Below are 16,183 nucleotides of genomic sequence, written 5' to 3' on the forward strand. Positions count from 1 at the left end.
TGGTTTAGTTGGTCCTTCTCTAGGATCCATGACTTCACTAGCGCTGAATAATTGGCTAGGTTTCCAGTACTAGGCAAGTTTCCTTCTTGTTAAGCAGATCATAAGTCCAATTAGACAGTTGTTGGTTACCACTAAGGTGTGCATGCCACTACTGTCCCTTAGAGTTACTGTGTTAAATTCAAGATTTAAAAGTTGAATCTAGTAAACAAATCAGCTCTTATACAAGTGCTCACATGGTTCAAGATAGTGTGTCAAACACTCCTAATTGCTTCCCTTTACAGCTATTGGTTTTCTCAAGGCCATGGAAATGGGGCAGTGCCTGACTAGGTGCTCAGCCAGGGAAATGTTATTTCTATGACGGGGAGAAACTAGAGTCCCATGTAGTCTCTCCTCTGCAGTATGCTACACATTTGTCATATGTGTCCAATGATGACTTTTAAAGTACTTGGAAGTCATAGCAATGACTTGGAAGTCATAGCAATGACTTCCTCTCATTTGTATAACCAAACAGAAATGTGCAAAATTTTTTTATCTGTACTAATGTGAAGGCTGAAATCATAAATAGGCTAAGGGAGCAAAGAGAAAAAAAACTTGTAGTGACTTCAGTAGCTCATGTTTTACAGGTACAGAATTTATGTAAATACCTGTAGTCAAAATGCCAAATAGGAATTACTGGACCCTATGTATGCAAATTTTAAAGAACATTCAATTAAATTGGGAGAGAAAGCTAGTGAAAAGGGATAAAAACCCATGGAGTTGGGGGAATATTTTAATAGAAAGTACTTACTGTCAAGTATATAATGTGGTACATTTGTATATAGGTATATAATATATAATAATCATATACACATAATATACACATATACATATATTATTTACACTCACATGTGATCACAGATCAGTATTCTATTTCAGCACCTTGAAGTTTCTCAGTGCCCCCTTTGGTCATTTACACTCCTTTAAGAGGACACTTCTGGCTCTTGTCACTACAGATTTTGTCTGTTCTTGAAGTAAATGCATATAGATGGAGTGACACAGTAGTGTTTTGTATCAGTCTTCTTCAGTAAACACCATGTCTATAAGATTCAGCCATGTTGTTGTTTTCTATCAGCAAGTTTCTCTTTACTGAATTACATAAATCATTTTATATCTCTGTCCACATATTGATAGAGTTTGTGTGTTCACCAGGTTTTTTAAAAAACTTGTTAAAAACACATTAATACTTGCCTTGTAATGAGTATGCTCATTAATTTTATTGGGCTAAAGAATTCTACAGTTATTTTCAAGAGAAAAAAAAAGTTAATTCAAGCAGAATAGGGTCAGTGAGACACTCGGTAGGTGAAGGTTGTTGCTGTGCTGCCTACAACATAACTGACTGGAACCCATTCAAGAGTGTATGGACAGAATTGATTCTACAAAGTGATCCTCTGATCTCTACATACATGCTGCAGCATGCACCACCTCTCCCCGAATCATACACACACACACACGCGCGCGCGCGCGCACACACACACACACACACCAACGACAATATATACATTATTGCCATCATCATTAAAATAGCAGAATGCCAAGCCTGTCTCACAGATAATTTTAAGTCCATAGAAGTGAAAATACACACCATTTGTCTTAGTTACTTTTCTATTGCTGTGAATAGACACCATAACCAAGGAAACATAAAAATAAGCATGTAATTGGGAGATCGCTTATAGTTTCAGAGGGTGAGTCCATGGCCACTATGGTGGGGAGCATGGCAGAATGACTCTGGAGCAGTAGCTGAAAGCTTACATGTTGAGACAATAACCACAGAGCAGAGAGAGGCAGGGACGTGGAGAGAGAGAGAGGAGCTCACTAGGAATGACATGGGCTTTTTAAAACTCAAAGCCCACCCCCAGTGGCATACCTCCTCCAACAGGGCCACACCTTTTAATCCTTCCCAAACAATTTCACCAACTGTTGAACAAGAATTCAAATGTACGAGTCTGCGGGAGCCATTTTTTTTTCAAATACTCCACCATTTCAATTTTATAATAGAGCTTGAGAAAATAATGTTGACCATTAAGGATGGTTTCCTATACTTGCTCTACCTGGGTATTACATGCTCAGAGATTCAGGAACAGTAGGTACTGTGCTAGAAGCTAAAGGTAGATCTATGAAAGACAGTCAAACCCTGCACTCACCAAGCAAGAGATAAGTGATCAGAACACAATGTTTAAAGAGCATTAGGAGAAGTAGAGCAGCACTTAGAACAGAGTATCTCCTCTGAACGAGGGGTAGTAGTAACAAGAGGCATCTTGGAGGAAATAGCATCTAATTTTTATTCTAAATATATTGAAACTAGCTACATGACAGATGCAGGAGTCATTATTGAGGTGAGTAGGTTAATGAGAAATTATAGATGATGTTTAAGTCTTGGAGACTCAAGATAGTAAAATTAGATAGCAAAATGGGAACTCAATAATTAAGGGCCTTTGAATAATAAATATCAAAGAGATTTGATATCAGTCTCAGGCCAGAAGGGGAGCCACTGAAGACTGTTTATTAAAGAAGACATTGAACACACAAAGAGAAAGTAGAAGGAGTCTTGACCTGTTCAAACCACAGTCTGACCAGCTACCAAGTCACAGTCCTCTTGAGCTACAACTTCTCTCATAAGGAGATAAACTTGAGGCAATTTTGAGCTACTATTATTGAAGAATTTTAACAGGAGAATGACATGACCAATTTATTTTTATTAAGTATTCCTAAAATTCCAAGTTACCTTTAAAATGCTCACATCGTGATTTGGTGTTTATATTTGGTTTGAATTTAAAAATAGAATTAAAGAAAACTGTGGTTTCTATGACTAAAAATATAACAGTATTAAAAGTTAGTTTCCAGGATTGAGCTTTGATATTAACAAAGACACTAATGACTGGAAAGTTGAACTAAATGTATAATTTTGTGTGTTTTACAAGTAAAAATTGAGGGATTTGGGATTTTATCTTTATATTAAATCTATATATCTATTTGCTGAAATGTACTCTGATGGTAAAAATACTATAAATTGCCTTTATTTTAAAGCTAATTAAGCCAAAATTTAAAAGTCTTTCTTGTCATTATAGTATTTCCTTAAATTGGTTAGTTTAGTTTTCCTTGAAAAAAGTTTGGTCACTGGTGATCATTGTAATCCTTCACGATGACATTGTAGCCATCCATTTGGGAGAAGCAGTGACTGAGTGTCCTGAGGTTGGTGAACTTCTCTTGTGGGGATGGTTATTACTTTTTAATTTTTTTTAAAGAGAAGAATTGTAACAGAAACCAAAGACTTTCTTAAAAAGTAAAATAGTTACTTATTGGCCCCTTATGAAAAAAAAATCCAATCCTTTATCTGTATGAATACAATTTAAGTTCTTGGTGCTTGCCTTTTTTCTTTCAAAATATTTATTTAAAATTTGTTTTAGAACTGATATTTGAAGTGTAAAATTTTTGTTGTTTTCTACAGAGAAGATGGTGAATTAGAAGATGGAGAAATAGATGATGCAGGATTTGAAGAAACACAAGATCAGGAAGCAAAAGAAAATGAAAAGCAAAAAAATGAGAAAGCCTACAGAAAATCAAGGAAAAAACACAAGAAAGAAAGAGAAAAGAAAAAATCCAAAAGGAGGAAACACGAGAAACATAAGGTTAGTTAAGTTTACATCAGCTTTCCTTTCTTTTTTGTTGTTTGTTTGCTTGCTTGTTTAAGAAAGTGTCTTATGAGTGGTGGCGCACGCCTTTAATCCCAGCACTCGGGAGGCAGAGGCAGGCGGATTTCTGAGTTCAAGGCCAGCCTGGTCTACAAAGTGAGTTCCAGGACAGCCAGGGCTATACAGAGAAACCCTGTCTCGAAAAACCAAAAAAAAAAAAAAAAAAAAAAAAAAAAAAAAAGAAAAAAAGAAAGAAAGTGTCTTATGTAGCCCATGCTGGCTTTGAATTCATTATATACCCAAAAGGGACCTTGAACCCTGATCCTCTATCTCCTCTTCCCAAGTACAAGGCTACTGTGTTTGGCCAGGACTTCTTACAGAGACCCTGTCTTAAAAAAGAAGTGGGGGGATTTTATAGTGATAAAAGCTACAATTCAAAATAAAGATATATTGTTAATATATTTTTATTTATTTTGTTTGATTTTTTTGAGACTTGGTTTGTCTGTTTGCCCTGGCTATGCTGAAACTCACTCTGTATTCCAGGCTGGCATTGAACTCAGAGAGATCTGTCTTCCTAGTGCTGAAATTAAAGGCATGTGCCACTCCTGCTTCATTATTAATATTTTATATTCTTCAAAGTGACAACTGTCATAAAGCAGGAACTGGTAATTACTCTGAAAAGAAATAGGGCATAGTATTAGTCGACAGGCTAATCTATCTCTCCTGATCCAGAGAGATCAACCTGGTAGTGACTGAGCAAACCTATCTTGTAATGGAGAGTGTTTATTTCAAATCCTAGCTAACAATGGTTATGTATTTGAAGCATTTGATAGCATAATTGGGAAAAGTTTATTCACCTATCAAATCAATAGAAAACAGAAAACCAAACTCAAAACATTTTAGAAGCAGTTTTTCTTCTTTAAAGGAACACTTAATAGAATGGAGGAAAACACTCTGCCTCCATAGGAATCTTAGGGTTCAGGTCAATTAAATAGAATTTTACTTAGTTTGTGCTCTACATAGAAGCTGGGGCTGCACAGATAATAGAAGTCTAAGGCAGTGTGTTTGCTGCCAGGAATATTAAGAGGTACTTAAAGAACTCCCAGTAATTATTTTGGCCAGACCAAAATTAAATAAATAAGTAAATAAATAAATAAATAAAGCTGTATGCAGGAGGTAGAGGCAGGTGGATATCTGTGAGCTTGGATCTCATCTTGTATACATAGAGAGTGCCAGGCCAGCCAGGATTATGTAATGAGACTTTGTCTCAAAATATACAAACAAAAAAAGACTTATTGACAAGTTGGCATATAAACTTTCTCTGGCTATTTGCCAACTATTATCAGCCACTTGGGGTTTCTGTTCACTTGTGTTCAGTTTCACGGGCTAGGTACATTTCACATAGGTAATTTAATTTTAGGATTTTTATGCCAATAAATAACTCCAAAGCAACTTTAGGCAAAATTCAATGAATACATATTCTATTTATGTTCTGGGACCCCAATTTGGTGATGAGGAACCAATTTTATTTCCTTTAATATTAGCTTAAAACTGAACTTAGTGCAGACACCCCTTATCCCAGTCCTGGAGAGACTGGGGGGGGGGGCAGAGAGGTGTAAATGTGTAAACATCAGATCATTTTAGAGCCAAGTGATTTGTTTTAAGCTCTTGGCATAGGGTGATCAAAATCATATTTCCATAAAGTCCCTAAGCAAAAGGGAAAAAAATACTTGAGCCTAGAAGAAGTGGTGGCCTTAGAGCAAGAATTTCTCAATGTCATCCAAGAATCTAATGGAATAATAGAGCCACTGGCTAAAACAAGCTTATGTAAGGGTATGCACTAATTTCCTTCTTGTGAGTGTGACACTTTCTGTTTCCTTTCAGCATAACTCTCCATCTGGTGATGATAGTTCTGACTACAGCCTGGACTCAGATGTTGAACGTATGCAAAGTTCCCGTAAGAAAAGAACCAGCTCCTACAGGGATTATGATGTTCCATTTTCTCAGGTATTGCTGTTTTATTGTGATGGGACATGTATAATATAAAATATACCTTGTAATTGCATTTCAGTGTGTGATTTAGTGGCATTAAATTTATCTGCAGAATTCAGCCATCACTGTGGTTCATCTCCAGAATCTTATCCACCTGACACAGAAATTCTGTACCTCAGAGGCAGACCTGCTCCGCAGCCCTCTGACTGCTGTCCTCACTTTCTGTCTATGAACTCCAGGGCCCTCGGATCACACGCTGTTTTTCCTTTTGGATATGGCTGTGTTACTTACCATGTTTTCAGGATTCATTCATGTTGCAGACTAAATTAAAATTTCATTCTTTTTAAGACTAAACAGTACTCCATTGTTGTATTTGCTACATTTTTGCTTATATGTTCATCTCTTGAAGGGCCCTTGCACTGCTTGCACTTTGGGCTGATTAAAATCGATGTAAAATTGTCTTTAAAACCTTGCATTGTCTGCATTTCCTTGGAACATATGCCTAATAGTGAAATGGTTGGTGGTTTTTCTAGCTTCCCGGGGAACTCCAGGCTGTTTTCCATAGACTGCACCATTTTACATCCCATTAGGAGTGCTGAGGCAGCTTCCCTGCATCCTTGACAGTGCTTGCTCTTTCTGTTTTCATTGGCAGTGGGAGTAAAAAAGGAGTGTCCAAGGGCATTCATGGTTTTTTTTGTTTTTTGTTTGTTTGTTTTTAGCATTGCCTTTTAAAGGTGGAAATTACAAGTTTAAATTGTACACTGTATAGAAATAACCAGAAAATGTGTTTTTCATGTTATCGTGTGTTTGTTGGATACATGCTACAAATTTCCAACTCTTTGAGAATAAAGAATGCGTTATATATCAGGTTTACTGGAGCTGTTGTTTGTGTGGAGCACGTAATAGACATTTTCAGAGTCTGAAGGCTAGAAGTCCCTGTTGAAGATGCTGGTAGGGTTGGTTTCCAGTGGCAGCTCTCTGGAAGAATCTGTTTAGGCCCCACTCTCAGTTTATAGATAGGTGCCTTCTCACAGCGTTGCCTTCGCCTGGCCATGCTGCTGTGCACTGCAACCCCTGGTGCCTTTGAAGGCACAGATCATCTTTATAAGAACACCAGTTAAATTGTATTAGAGCTTTTTTTTTTTGTTTGTTTGTTTGTTTTTTTTTTTTGTTTTTCCAGACAGGGTTTCTCTGTGTAGCCCTGGCTATCCTGGAACTCACTCTGTAGACCAGGCTGGCCTTGAACTCAGAAATCCACCTGCCTCTGCCTCCGAAGTGCTGGGATTAAAGGTGTGCGCCACCTCTGCCCAGCTAGAGCTTATTTTTAAGGCCTTGTTTCCAAATGAAGTCATATTCTGAGCTACTAGGGGTTATGACTTCTGCACAGGAATTTGGGAGGGATACACTTCAATCTGTAGTGCACCAAAGCACTTTATTCAGCATGAATTAAAATTTGAATTGTGAATATATGAACATTGGCCTCTTTAAATGCAAAACTCATTTGGAATGTTTTAAAAACGAATGGTAGAGCACTTGCTTAACATACTCTGTAGCTACTATCTCCAGCTCTAGAAAAGAAAACAGCCGTAAGACAACACTTTGCTTGTTTCTTAAGTATGTGCATTATATGACCAAAGTTCTTATATAAATATTAATTTAATATTAGAAAAGCACTATTCTTATCTACAAGAACTTTATTCTTTTTCTTAATTTAATAGTACCAATTTCTTCTGAGTTTAGAGATAAAATTATATGTTTCATCTTTTTGTTGTCTTTTTTAAATTTTTGATTTTGTTATTTTGTGTGTACATTTTTACACCATGTACATGCAGTGCCCCCAGGGGCTAGAAGAGACATTGGATCCCCTGGGGCTGGAGTTACAGATTGTTATAAGATTCCATCTGGGTGCTGGAGACTGAACACTTGTCCTCTGGAAGAGAAGCAAGCGGTATTAACTACTAAGCCATCTCTCTCTCTTCCCCATTCTTTGTCTATGTGTGCACAAAGGTATATGTGTGGCGGATGCATTTGTACCTTTGTGTATACCCACGAAAGCCAGAAGACAACTTTGACTGTCATTTCTCAGTCACTATCACCTTGCCTTTTTTTGTTTTTCTTTGCAGATTTATTTTTTAATGATGTGTAGATGTGGGGAAGGTGTGTGCACATTAGTGCTGTGGAGGCTAGAGGTCTTAGCTCCCCTGGAACTGCCTGCCTACTGTGAATTCTCAGAATCAGACTCTGGAAGGGCAGTGTGCAGTTGTTAACCACTAGTGACAGTAGGCTATGGAAGTCACCCTGACAATGTGTTGAGGTTAATGCTTACATCTGTTAGCATTTGTTTTATGAGAGTAGGGTCACGTGTGCTTGGTGTGCATTTGTTTAGAGTTGTAATGTCCTTTTGACAGCTTGTCCCTTAATCAGTATGTTTTTTTTTTTCTCCCTGGCTGAACTCACTCTGTGGACCAGGAGGCCTCAAACTCAGAGGCTTACCTACCCTTACCTCCCAAGTGCTGGCATTAAAAGGTTGTGCCACTACCATCCGATTCTTTTTTTTTCTTTTTCTAATTTTTGTGTAAAAAGTCTATTTGGTCAGATATTAGAACAGTGTTACCTTTGTGTTTCTTATTTCTATTTTCTTGGAATAGCTTTTTAATTCTTTTACTCTAAGATTGTACATATCTATGACCTGCCTTTCTTTTCTTTTCTTCTCTTCTCTTTTCTTTTCTTTTCTTTTCTTTTCTTTTCTTTTTTCATTTTTGGGTTTTCAAGACAGGGTTTCTCTGTGTAGCCCTGGCTGTCCTGGAACTCACTCTATAGACCAGGCTGGTCTCGAACTCAAATCCGCCTGCCTCTGCCTCCTGAGTGCTGGGATTAAAGGCATGCACCACCACACCAGGCTTGACCTGTTTTTCTTTTACAAAATTTGTACATATTAAAATTTTTTCCCATTTATTTTGATCTATTGAAAATGGATTCTTGGGCTAGGTGTGGTGGCATATGCCTTTAATCCCAGCACCCAGGATTGTAGGCCAAAAGTTGTGTGGCTAGGTGAGTATGTATGTTTATCTTTTGGTTGCCTTCAGAGTGTCTTTCTGCACCAAAGGCACTAGAACTAGGGGTAAAGCTCCATGTGGGCCCCAGCTTGGCTTCTTCATGGTCAGTAAGTTGTGTGAGTGTTGTCTTTAGCAGTAGACCCTGCTGTCAGTTTGTGGAGAGCAGCCTCTGTCCTAGCACGGCCTGCGTTGTTTGGGGATTCCCATTGGACTCCCTTGTCCAGTAACTCAACTGAGTGCAACCCAGCCCCAGCAGTGGAACTTCTTTAGTGACAAGAGATGAACAGTCGGGGTTCTGTCCTCTCCATTATTAGAAGATCTCATCAGGATCACCTTCATATATTTTAGGACGTTTCCACTGCACTACGTTTTCAAATCGTTCTTCAAACAGTCCTCAATTCCAGATGTCTCTCTGCACATTCCCACCCTCAACCCTATCTTTCCTCTCCCTCCCCACCCACCTCCAGTGCACCCCTCTCATATTTGAACTTTCAGTGTTTGATATATGCATATTTCCTGTATTCTCCCTAAGCCCCTTTACTGTTTCCTTTTATTCTTAGAAAGGCCTTTTGTAAGTGTCATATGTCTGAGGGAAAGATAACGTGTATCCCGGTTACCAGAGAATAATCACAAAATCACACTGCACAACAAACCTCATTCAAAAGATTTACTGGGAAAGACACATGAGGGTTGGTTGCCTCTGCTTAGGGAGAAGCAGCAAAGAACTGAGGGGGAGGCAGTTTTATGTAACATTTCTTAGAGGTGGGGCTTTCCAGAGTGGGGATTGGTGGGATTCAAGCCCTGGAATAGAGAGCAGGCTTTTTATTCTGTAGGGTAGAGCTTAGCCACTTGTGTCTGGAGGGGCTGGGTTTGTCCTCTAGACCTAATATAGTGAGTGTTCTGTGGGCAGAGCCTGATTGTTGAAGGTCCTAGAGTCAGGGCCTGGCCTTCATGTGCTGTGCCTCCAGGGCCTTATACCTTTTCCTTTGGAAAAGGAATTTCTATGCGATGACCTGAATTCTAAAGTATCTGTGCGCTTGTGACTATTGAGATACAGAACGTGGAAAACAAAAGCATGGAAGTCACAGTATAATGTTTGATAATATAAGTGGCATTTAATGTACTGAATTTAGTATTAAATATGGTCATATGGAAATACTAATGGAGTCTGGACTAATAACTGTTTTCTATCCTTTATTTTCCAGCTTTTTGGGGGGAAAGTTACTCTATGTTGTTATCATTAGTTGAACATTTCTGATAATGATTGTCCATTTTCCCCTAGCATAGACGTATATCAGGAAGTTACATGACATCAAAGAAGAGTCAACATAACAAAAAAACTAATAGTAAAGAATATGCTGAGTCCAGTTTCTACAGTGATGACTACTTTGGTAACTACAGTGATGACAACTTTGGTAACTATAGTAACCAGGAAGGAGAAGAAGATTTCTCCAGTCAGCTGAAATACTATCGACAGTCCCAGGAGTCCTCAGGGTCATCGTTCTCTAAGGAATCAGGGAAGAAACTGAGAAGTAAAGGAAGCCCACCAGGTGAGTTAAGTCTATCTGTCTGAGAATGTGAGAGCCATGTAGGTTTATAGTAATACATGTTTCTAGCTCCTCTTCAAAATTAGCTCATTCTTGTGGCTTCTAAATTCATGTTTCTGTACCGTGTAGACCTTGAGCCTAAACATATGCAAATGTTTCAGTCTGTATGATGTCTTAATATTTCAACTAGAAAGGTAATTTTAATATTTTTAGTTGTATATAACATTACAATAAAATAAATTTAATGCCAGCACAGTTTTCTCTATTATGCTGTTTATTAACTTATATTTTTGACTGATTAAAGACAAAGTATTTAGAAGTTGTTCTTATTTAGTCTTTAAAATATGGCAGCCACCTTTGCCATAAACATAGAGGCATAGACATCCTTTAAGAATTAAAATTAGAATATAATTTTCCCAAAGATTTATATTTTATGCATATAAGTATTTTTCTACATGTATATATATGCTTACCCTTACAGGCCATAAGAGAGCATTGGATCCCCAGAGTTGAAATTACAGATGGCTATGAACCACTCTGTGGGTGCTGGGAATAGGACTCTGGTCCTTTATAAAAGCAGCAAGTGATCTTAACCACTAAGCCATCTCTCCAGCCCCCGATAAGAATACAATTTTTAAAAAGTTCTACATTTTATCTCCGGTATTGGGGTGTGTGGTCCCTGGAGAGACCAGGCCAGGTTACCAGTTGATAATAGTAAATGAAGACACTACTACTATAACCTTAATGCTTTAGTATTTTGGGTATATACTCTCCATAATTTTTCCAATCTATTTTTTTTCCTCTTTATTTATTTGAGACAGTTTCTCTGTATAGCCCTGGCTGTCCTGGAACTTGCTCTGTACATCAGGCTGGCCTTGAACTTAGAGATCTGCCTGCCTCTGCCTCCTGAATGCTGGGATTGAAGACATACACACCATACTACAATCATATTTTAAAATACTTATATTTATTTTATGTGTTTTACCTGCATGTATTATGTACCAAATGTGTACAGTGCCCTTGGAGGCCAAAAGAGGATATTGGTCTTTCTGGAACTGGATTTTATAGAAGGTTGTAACGCTACCACATGGATGCTGGAAATTGAACCTGAGTCCTCTGGAAAAGCAACCAGTGCTCTGTAGTGCACTGGACCATCTCTCCATCCCCCATCAGTATTCTTAACAACAACAAAATTATACTTTATAACTTATTTTTTCTTCTTTGCTGTGAACAATATTCCAGTTATTCCTGAATTAACAAGTAGCTTTTAACACTCACATTCTATTAAATTAGTAGATGTTCCAAATTAGTAGCTCTACCACAATTTAAGCAAGTCATTTGACTGGTTTGGTAGGATGGTAACTATTTGGGAATTTTTCACCCAGTTTCTCCAAAATTTTGTGTTTGATCCTGCAAAAACTGTATTTATACAGATCTTAGAAAGTATTTATCAATCATATTTTTACTTAAGAATGAATTATGAGGCACTACTTGCTTCTGCAGAGGACCCAGGTTCCATTCTCAGCTCCCATATGGCAGCTCACAACTGTCTGTAACTTCAGTTCCAGGGGATCCATTGCCTGCATCTGACCTTTGAGGGCACCAGACAATCATGTGGTGCATATGCATACATATAGGCAAAACAATCAAAAATAAAATGAATAAATCTAATTTTAAAAAGAATAGGTTTTTTAAAACCTATTGGGGGATGGTTGTGCACACTTTTAATCCCAGCAGCAGGGAGGCAAAGGCAAGAGAATACCTGTGAATTCAGTGTCAGCCTGGCCTATATAGTGAGCTCCAGAACAAACAAGGACTACATAGAGACCCAATCTCAAAACAAAACAAAAAGAGTGCATTGTTAACCAGATGTGGTGGTGGGTTAATGCTTGTAATCCCAGCGCTTGGGAAACATAGATGAGAAGATCACTAGGAGTTCTAGGGCAGCCTGGGCTACAGGATGATACCTTGCCTCAAAACAAAGACAAGCAAACAGAATTAATTATGAGAAGCAAATGTCTATAATTTAAAGACATAGTCACACACATACATTTTTAGCCATATACCACTGGAAAAGATGATAGACTGTAGAATATTTATAACTGTCCATATAAAAGTGCTGCATTCTCCTAAAAGTTCCTATCAGCATCATTTCTTATGGTTTTTTTTTAAGCTAGAAATTAGTATGTCTTTTTTGGCAATTTCTTCATTTTTAGACTTGTTATTTTTAAGTGTGTGTTTGTATATGTGTATCTGCATGTGGACATGTGCATATGAGTTCAGGTGCCCACAGAGGCCAGAAGAGGGTATCAGATCTCCTACAGGTGGAGTTAAGGATGGCTGTGAGTTACCTAATTGGGTGCTGGAAACTGAGTTCAGGCCTTCTCCAAGAGCAATGTGTGCTCTTAACTTCTGAGCCATTTTTCTAGCCCTCTTTGATTTCTTCTAATAAAGTGAAACTTTTCACACATTTATTGTTTATATCATAGGTCATTAGAAAAGTTTAAGAAGTCTGTATAACTGATAAAATATAAAAAATTATGTTGTGTTTTAATTGATCACCCTGTGTAGGTTGTTTATTTTGAGACAGGGTCCCGTTGTGTAGCCCTAGCTACCCTGGAACTCATGGTTGTCCTCTTGCCTCAGCCTCCCAAGTTTTTTAGATTGGACATCTTTTCATGCTTTATTTTTTGTAGTGCTAGAGATTGAACCGAAGGTCTCATGTGTGGCAGGCAAGCACTCAATTATGGTGATGTATCCCTGGAGCACCCTTTTCAATACTTTTAGAGTACAGTATCTCACTGTGTAGCCCACTGCGTAGTCTAAAACTTGTGTTCCTCCTGCCTCAGCCTCTAAAGTGCTATAGGGTCAACTCTGTGATGCTAGAAAGACACTTTAAAATAATATTTTCAAAAATAAACAACTAGTGACGATATATGTGTATATATGGAAATTGTTAGTAGAAGTCTGCCTTGCTATAGATAAAAAAGATACCGATACCAGCGGTATCTAAATCTTTCTCACAATATGAATATAATGATTAGTTTTTTTAAAAACAGAGAGCTTGTTAATCATCCTTTCCCAAGAGGGTGAGGAGAGAGACAAGAGTGGCTTCTCTAGGCATGGATACTTTTAAGCCTCGTGTCCTGTGTAGCAGACACTTTCATCTTCTGAGCAGGAAGCAGTACTCAAAAGGTAGAGATGAGTTAACTCTAACTGGCTCTTATGGGGAAGGATGATTCACTATAAACTGTTAAAAAACAAAAAACAAAAAACAAATGTATTAGTAGCTGGCTCAGTGGTCAAGAGCTCTTCCAGAGGTCCTGAGTTCAATTCCCAGCAACCACGTGGTTGCTCACAGCCATCTGTAATGGAATCCAGTGTCCTCTTCTGGGATGTCTGAAGACAGCTACAATGTACTCACATATATAAAATAAATAAATCTTCTAAAAATCTTCTTTTTTATTGGATATTTTCTTTATTTATATTTCAAATGTTTTCCCCTTTCCAGGTCTCCCCTTCAGAAACCCTCCTATCCCATCGCCCCATCCCTCTGCCTCTGTGAGGATGCTCCCCCACCTACCCACTCCCATCTTCCTGCCCTGGCATTCCCCTACACTGGGGCATTGAACACCCTTAGGCCCAAGGTCCTTTTCTCCCACTGATGTCCAACAAGTCCATCCTCTGACACATATGTGGCCAGCACCATGGGTCACTCCATGTGTATTCTTTGGTTGGTGGTACAGTCCCCAGGAGCTTGGGGCGGGGGGGGGTCTTGCCTGTTGACACTGTTGCTCCCTCCGTGGGCCTGCAAACCCTCTCAGCTTCTTTAGTCCCTTTTACTACTCCATCGGGGACCCCCAAGCTCAGTCCAGTGGTTGGCTGTGAGCTTCCTCCTCTGTATTTGTCAGGCTCTGGCAGAGCCTCTCAGGAGACAGTGTTATCAAGCTTCCATCAGCAAGAACTTCCCAGCATCCACAATAACGTCCAGGAAAACCAACTTTCTTCTTCTCCTTCTCATAGTCCTCTTAAAAAAAAAAAAGTAACTAAGCAATCCAGAGAAAGCAAGCCTTAATCAGTATCCCCATGGACTCTGCTTCAGTTTCTGCCCACACCCATATTCCTGCTTTGAGTTCCTGTTCTGACCTTTCCTAATGGTAGACTGTGTAAGAGGAAATAAAACCTAAAAAAAAAGTATTGGTTCTTTAAGCTAATAGACGTTAGTTGCACTTACTTTTCTATAATATTTGAAGTACATTTTAACTTTTCTAGGAACTGAATATCGGATTAAAAGTTTTGATGTTAGTCATGGACATCTTTTGCCGAAGAAAATCAGAAGAAAAGAACACTGTGGGGCACGAGTCATTAAAGGGCCTTATGTCTTTTCAGGAATGGATGACTTTCAAGAGGTACTGAGAATTTATGTGTAAGAAGGAAAAGACCTTTTTCATTTTAAATCATTTGATTACAAAGAAAGCATTGTGATTGTAATACTGTTATCTTAATAAATGAAAATTTTTCAGCTAAGATCATATGAATATAAATAAAATTCTCCCAAAAGAATTTTTTCAATATGTCATGGTATTAGTATATAGGTACACATTTAAGAGACTTAGAAATTAAATGAGTGTATGTGAAAAACCTCAAGATAAAATGGATGTGTTTCTGAGTAAACCATATTCCGTACTCCTCCTTTACTGAGCCACCGTGTGGTCACGGGAATTGAACTCAAGACCTCTGGAAGAGCAGTCAGTGTCCTTAACCATGGAGCCATCTCTCCAACCTCCAGTTCTAAAGAAATTTAATTTAAAAAAATTGTAGGAAATTAGAAGGTGTAGACTATGCAATGTGAAGCTATCCCACAAAAATCTCAGAAAAAAAACTGCATTCACTCTCATGTAGAAGTTATTTAGCCAATAATATCTACATCTATGAAAACAAACATGCATGTATGTACATATATATGTATATGTATATGTAGAAAAGAGAATAAGAAAGGACACTTACTAGGGGAAGAGGAAGGGCTGAGTACAGGAATGACTTTCAGTTTACATGATCGGTAAGTGCATAAAATGTATTTGATTGTGAAGGTGTAAAATCCAATATGAAGTCCCACAACTTCTCTTTCAGGTGGCTAATGCTAAGTGTTTAGAACAGTGGTTCTCAACCTCCCTAATGCTGCAACCCTGTAACACAGTCCCTCATGTTGTAGTAACCCACAACCATAAGATTATTTTTGTTGTTACTTCATGACTGTAAAATTGCTACTGTTATAAATCACAATGTAAATATTTGGGGGGGGCAGACGTGTGCCAAAGGGGTCTGGTCCACCTGTTGAGAACCACTGGTTTAGAAGTTTATTGAGATGTAAAGACTTTGGGTCTCGTTAATTTCAGTGTGTAATTTTTTTATTTGCAATTTTTATAGTAAAATTTTAAAATTAAAAGTTGGGGCTGAAGAAATGGCTCAGTGATTAAGAGCACATGTTTTTGCAGGGGGCTTTGGTTCAATTCCCAGCTCCCACCTAGTGGCTCATAACCATTCAAAACCCTAGTTCCATGGAACCTGACCCCTTTTCTGATCCCTAAGGGCTCCAGACACTCACAATATATGCAGACGTCCCTACAGATAAAACAGTCATACACAAAGATAAATAAATCTAAAAAATTATTAAAGTTTATGCCCAGATTAGTTTGTATGATTAAGTAATGCCACCTTGCCTTGGGGAATATCAGCCAACATTTTGTGTTTGAAAAGTTGTGAGCAGATTGGGCTGAAGAGGCCTCTCTTCCTTTGTCATCTGTCATCTCAGCCGCCCTCCTCTCCTCACCTGCTAATGAGCACCCAGCTGCTGCTGCTCTATGACAAGAGCTTTCGTATTGCTACCTGTTCATTTTCCTACATAGAGTAGATTTCTAGG

At 38.3% G+C, this 16,183-nt stretch overlaps 1 protein-coding gene across 2 annotated transcripts in view; it reads left to right on the top strand.

Annotated features, from left to right (window-relative positions):
* Zc3h6 (zinc finger CCCH type containing 6) overlaps positions 1–16,183 on the top strand; it is a 51,162-nt gene that overhangs the window by 20,205 nt on the left and 14,774 nt on the right. Inside the window, exons 2-5 of one of the 2 annotated variants that reach the window (NM_178404.3) lie at positions 3,485–3,665; positions 5,553–5,675; positions 9,999–10,266; positions 14,536–14,672. In NM_178404.3, coding sequence (NP_848491.2) covers positions 3,485–3,665; positions 5,553–5,675; positions 9,999–10,266; positions 14,536–14,672 — 709 coding nt within the window. The remainder of the gene's footprint in view (positions 1–3,484; positions 3,666–5,552; positions 5,676–9,998; positions 10,267–14,535; positions 14,673–16,183) is intronic. The other variant, XM_011239850.1, reaches the window with a different exon arrangement.

This window comes from Mus musculus, chromosome 2 (assembly GCF_000001635.26).
Source record: "Mus musculus strain C57BL/6J chromosome 2, GRCm38.p6 C57BL/6J".
In the NCBI taxonomy this organism is placed as follows: Eukaryota; Metazoa; Chordata; class Mammalia; order Rodentia; family Muridae; genus Mus; species Mus musculus.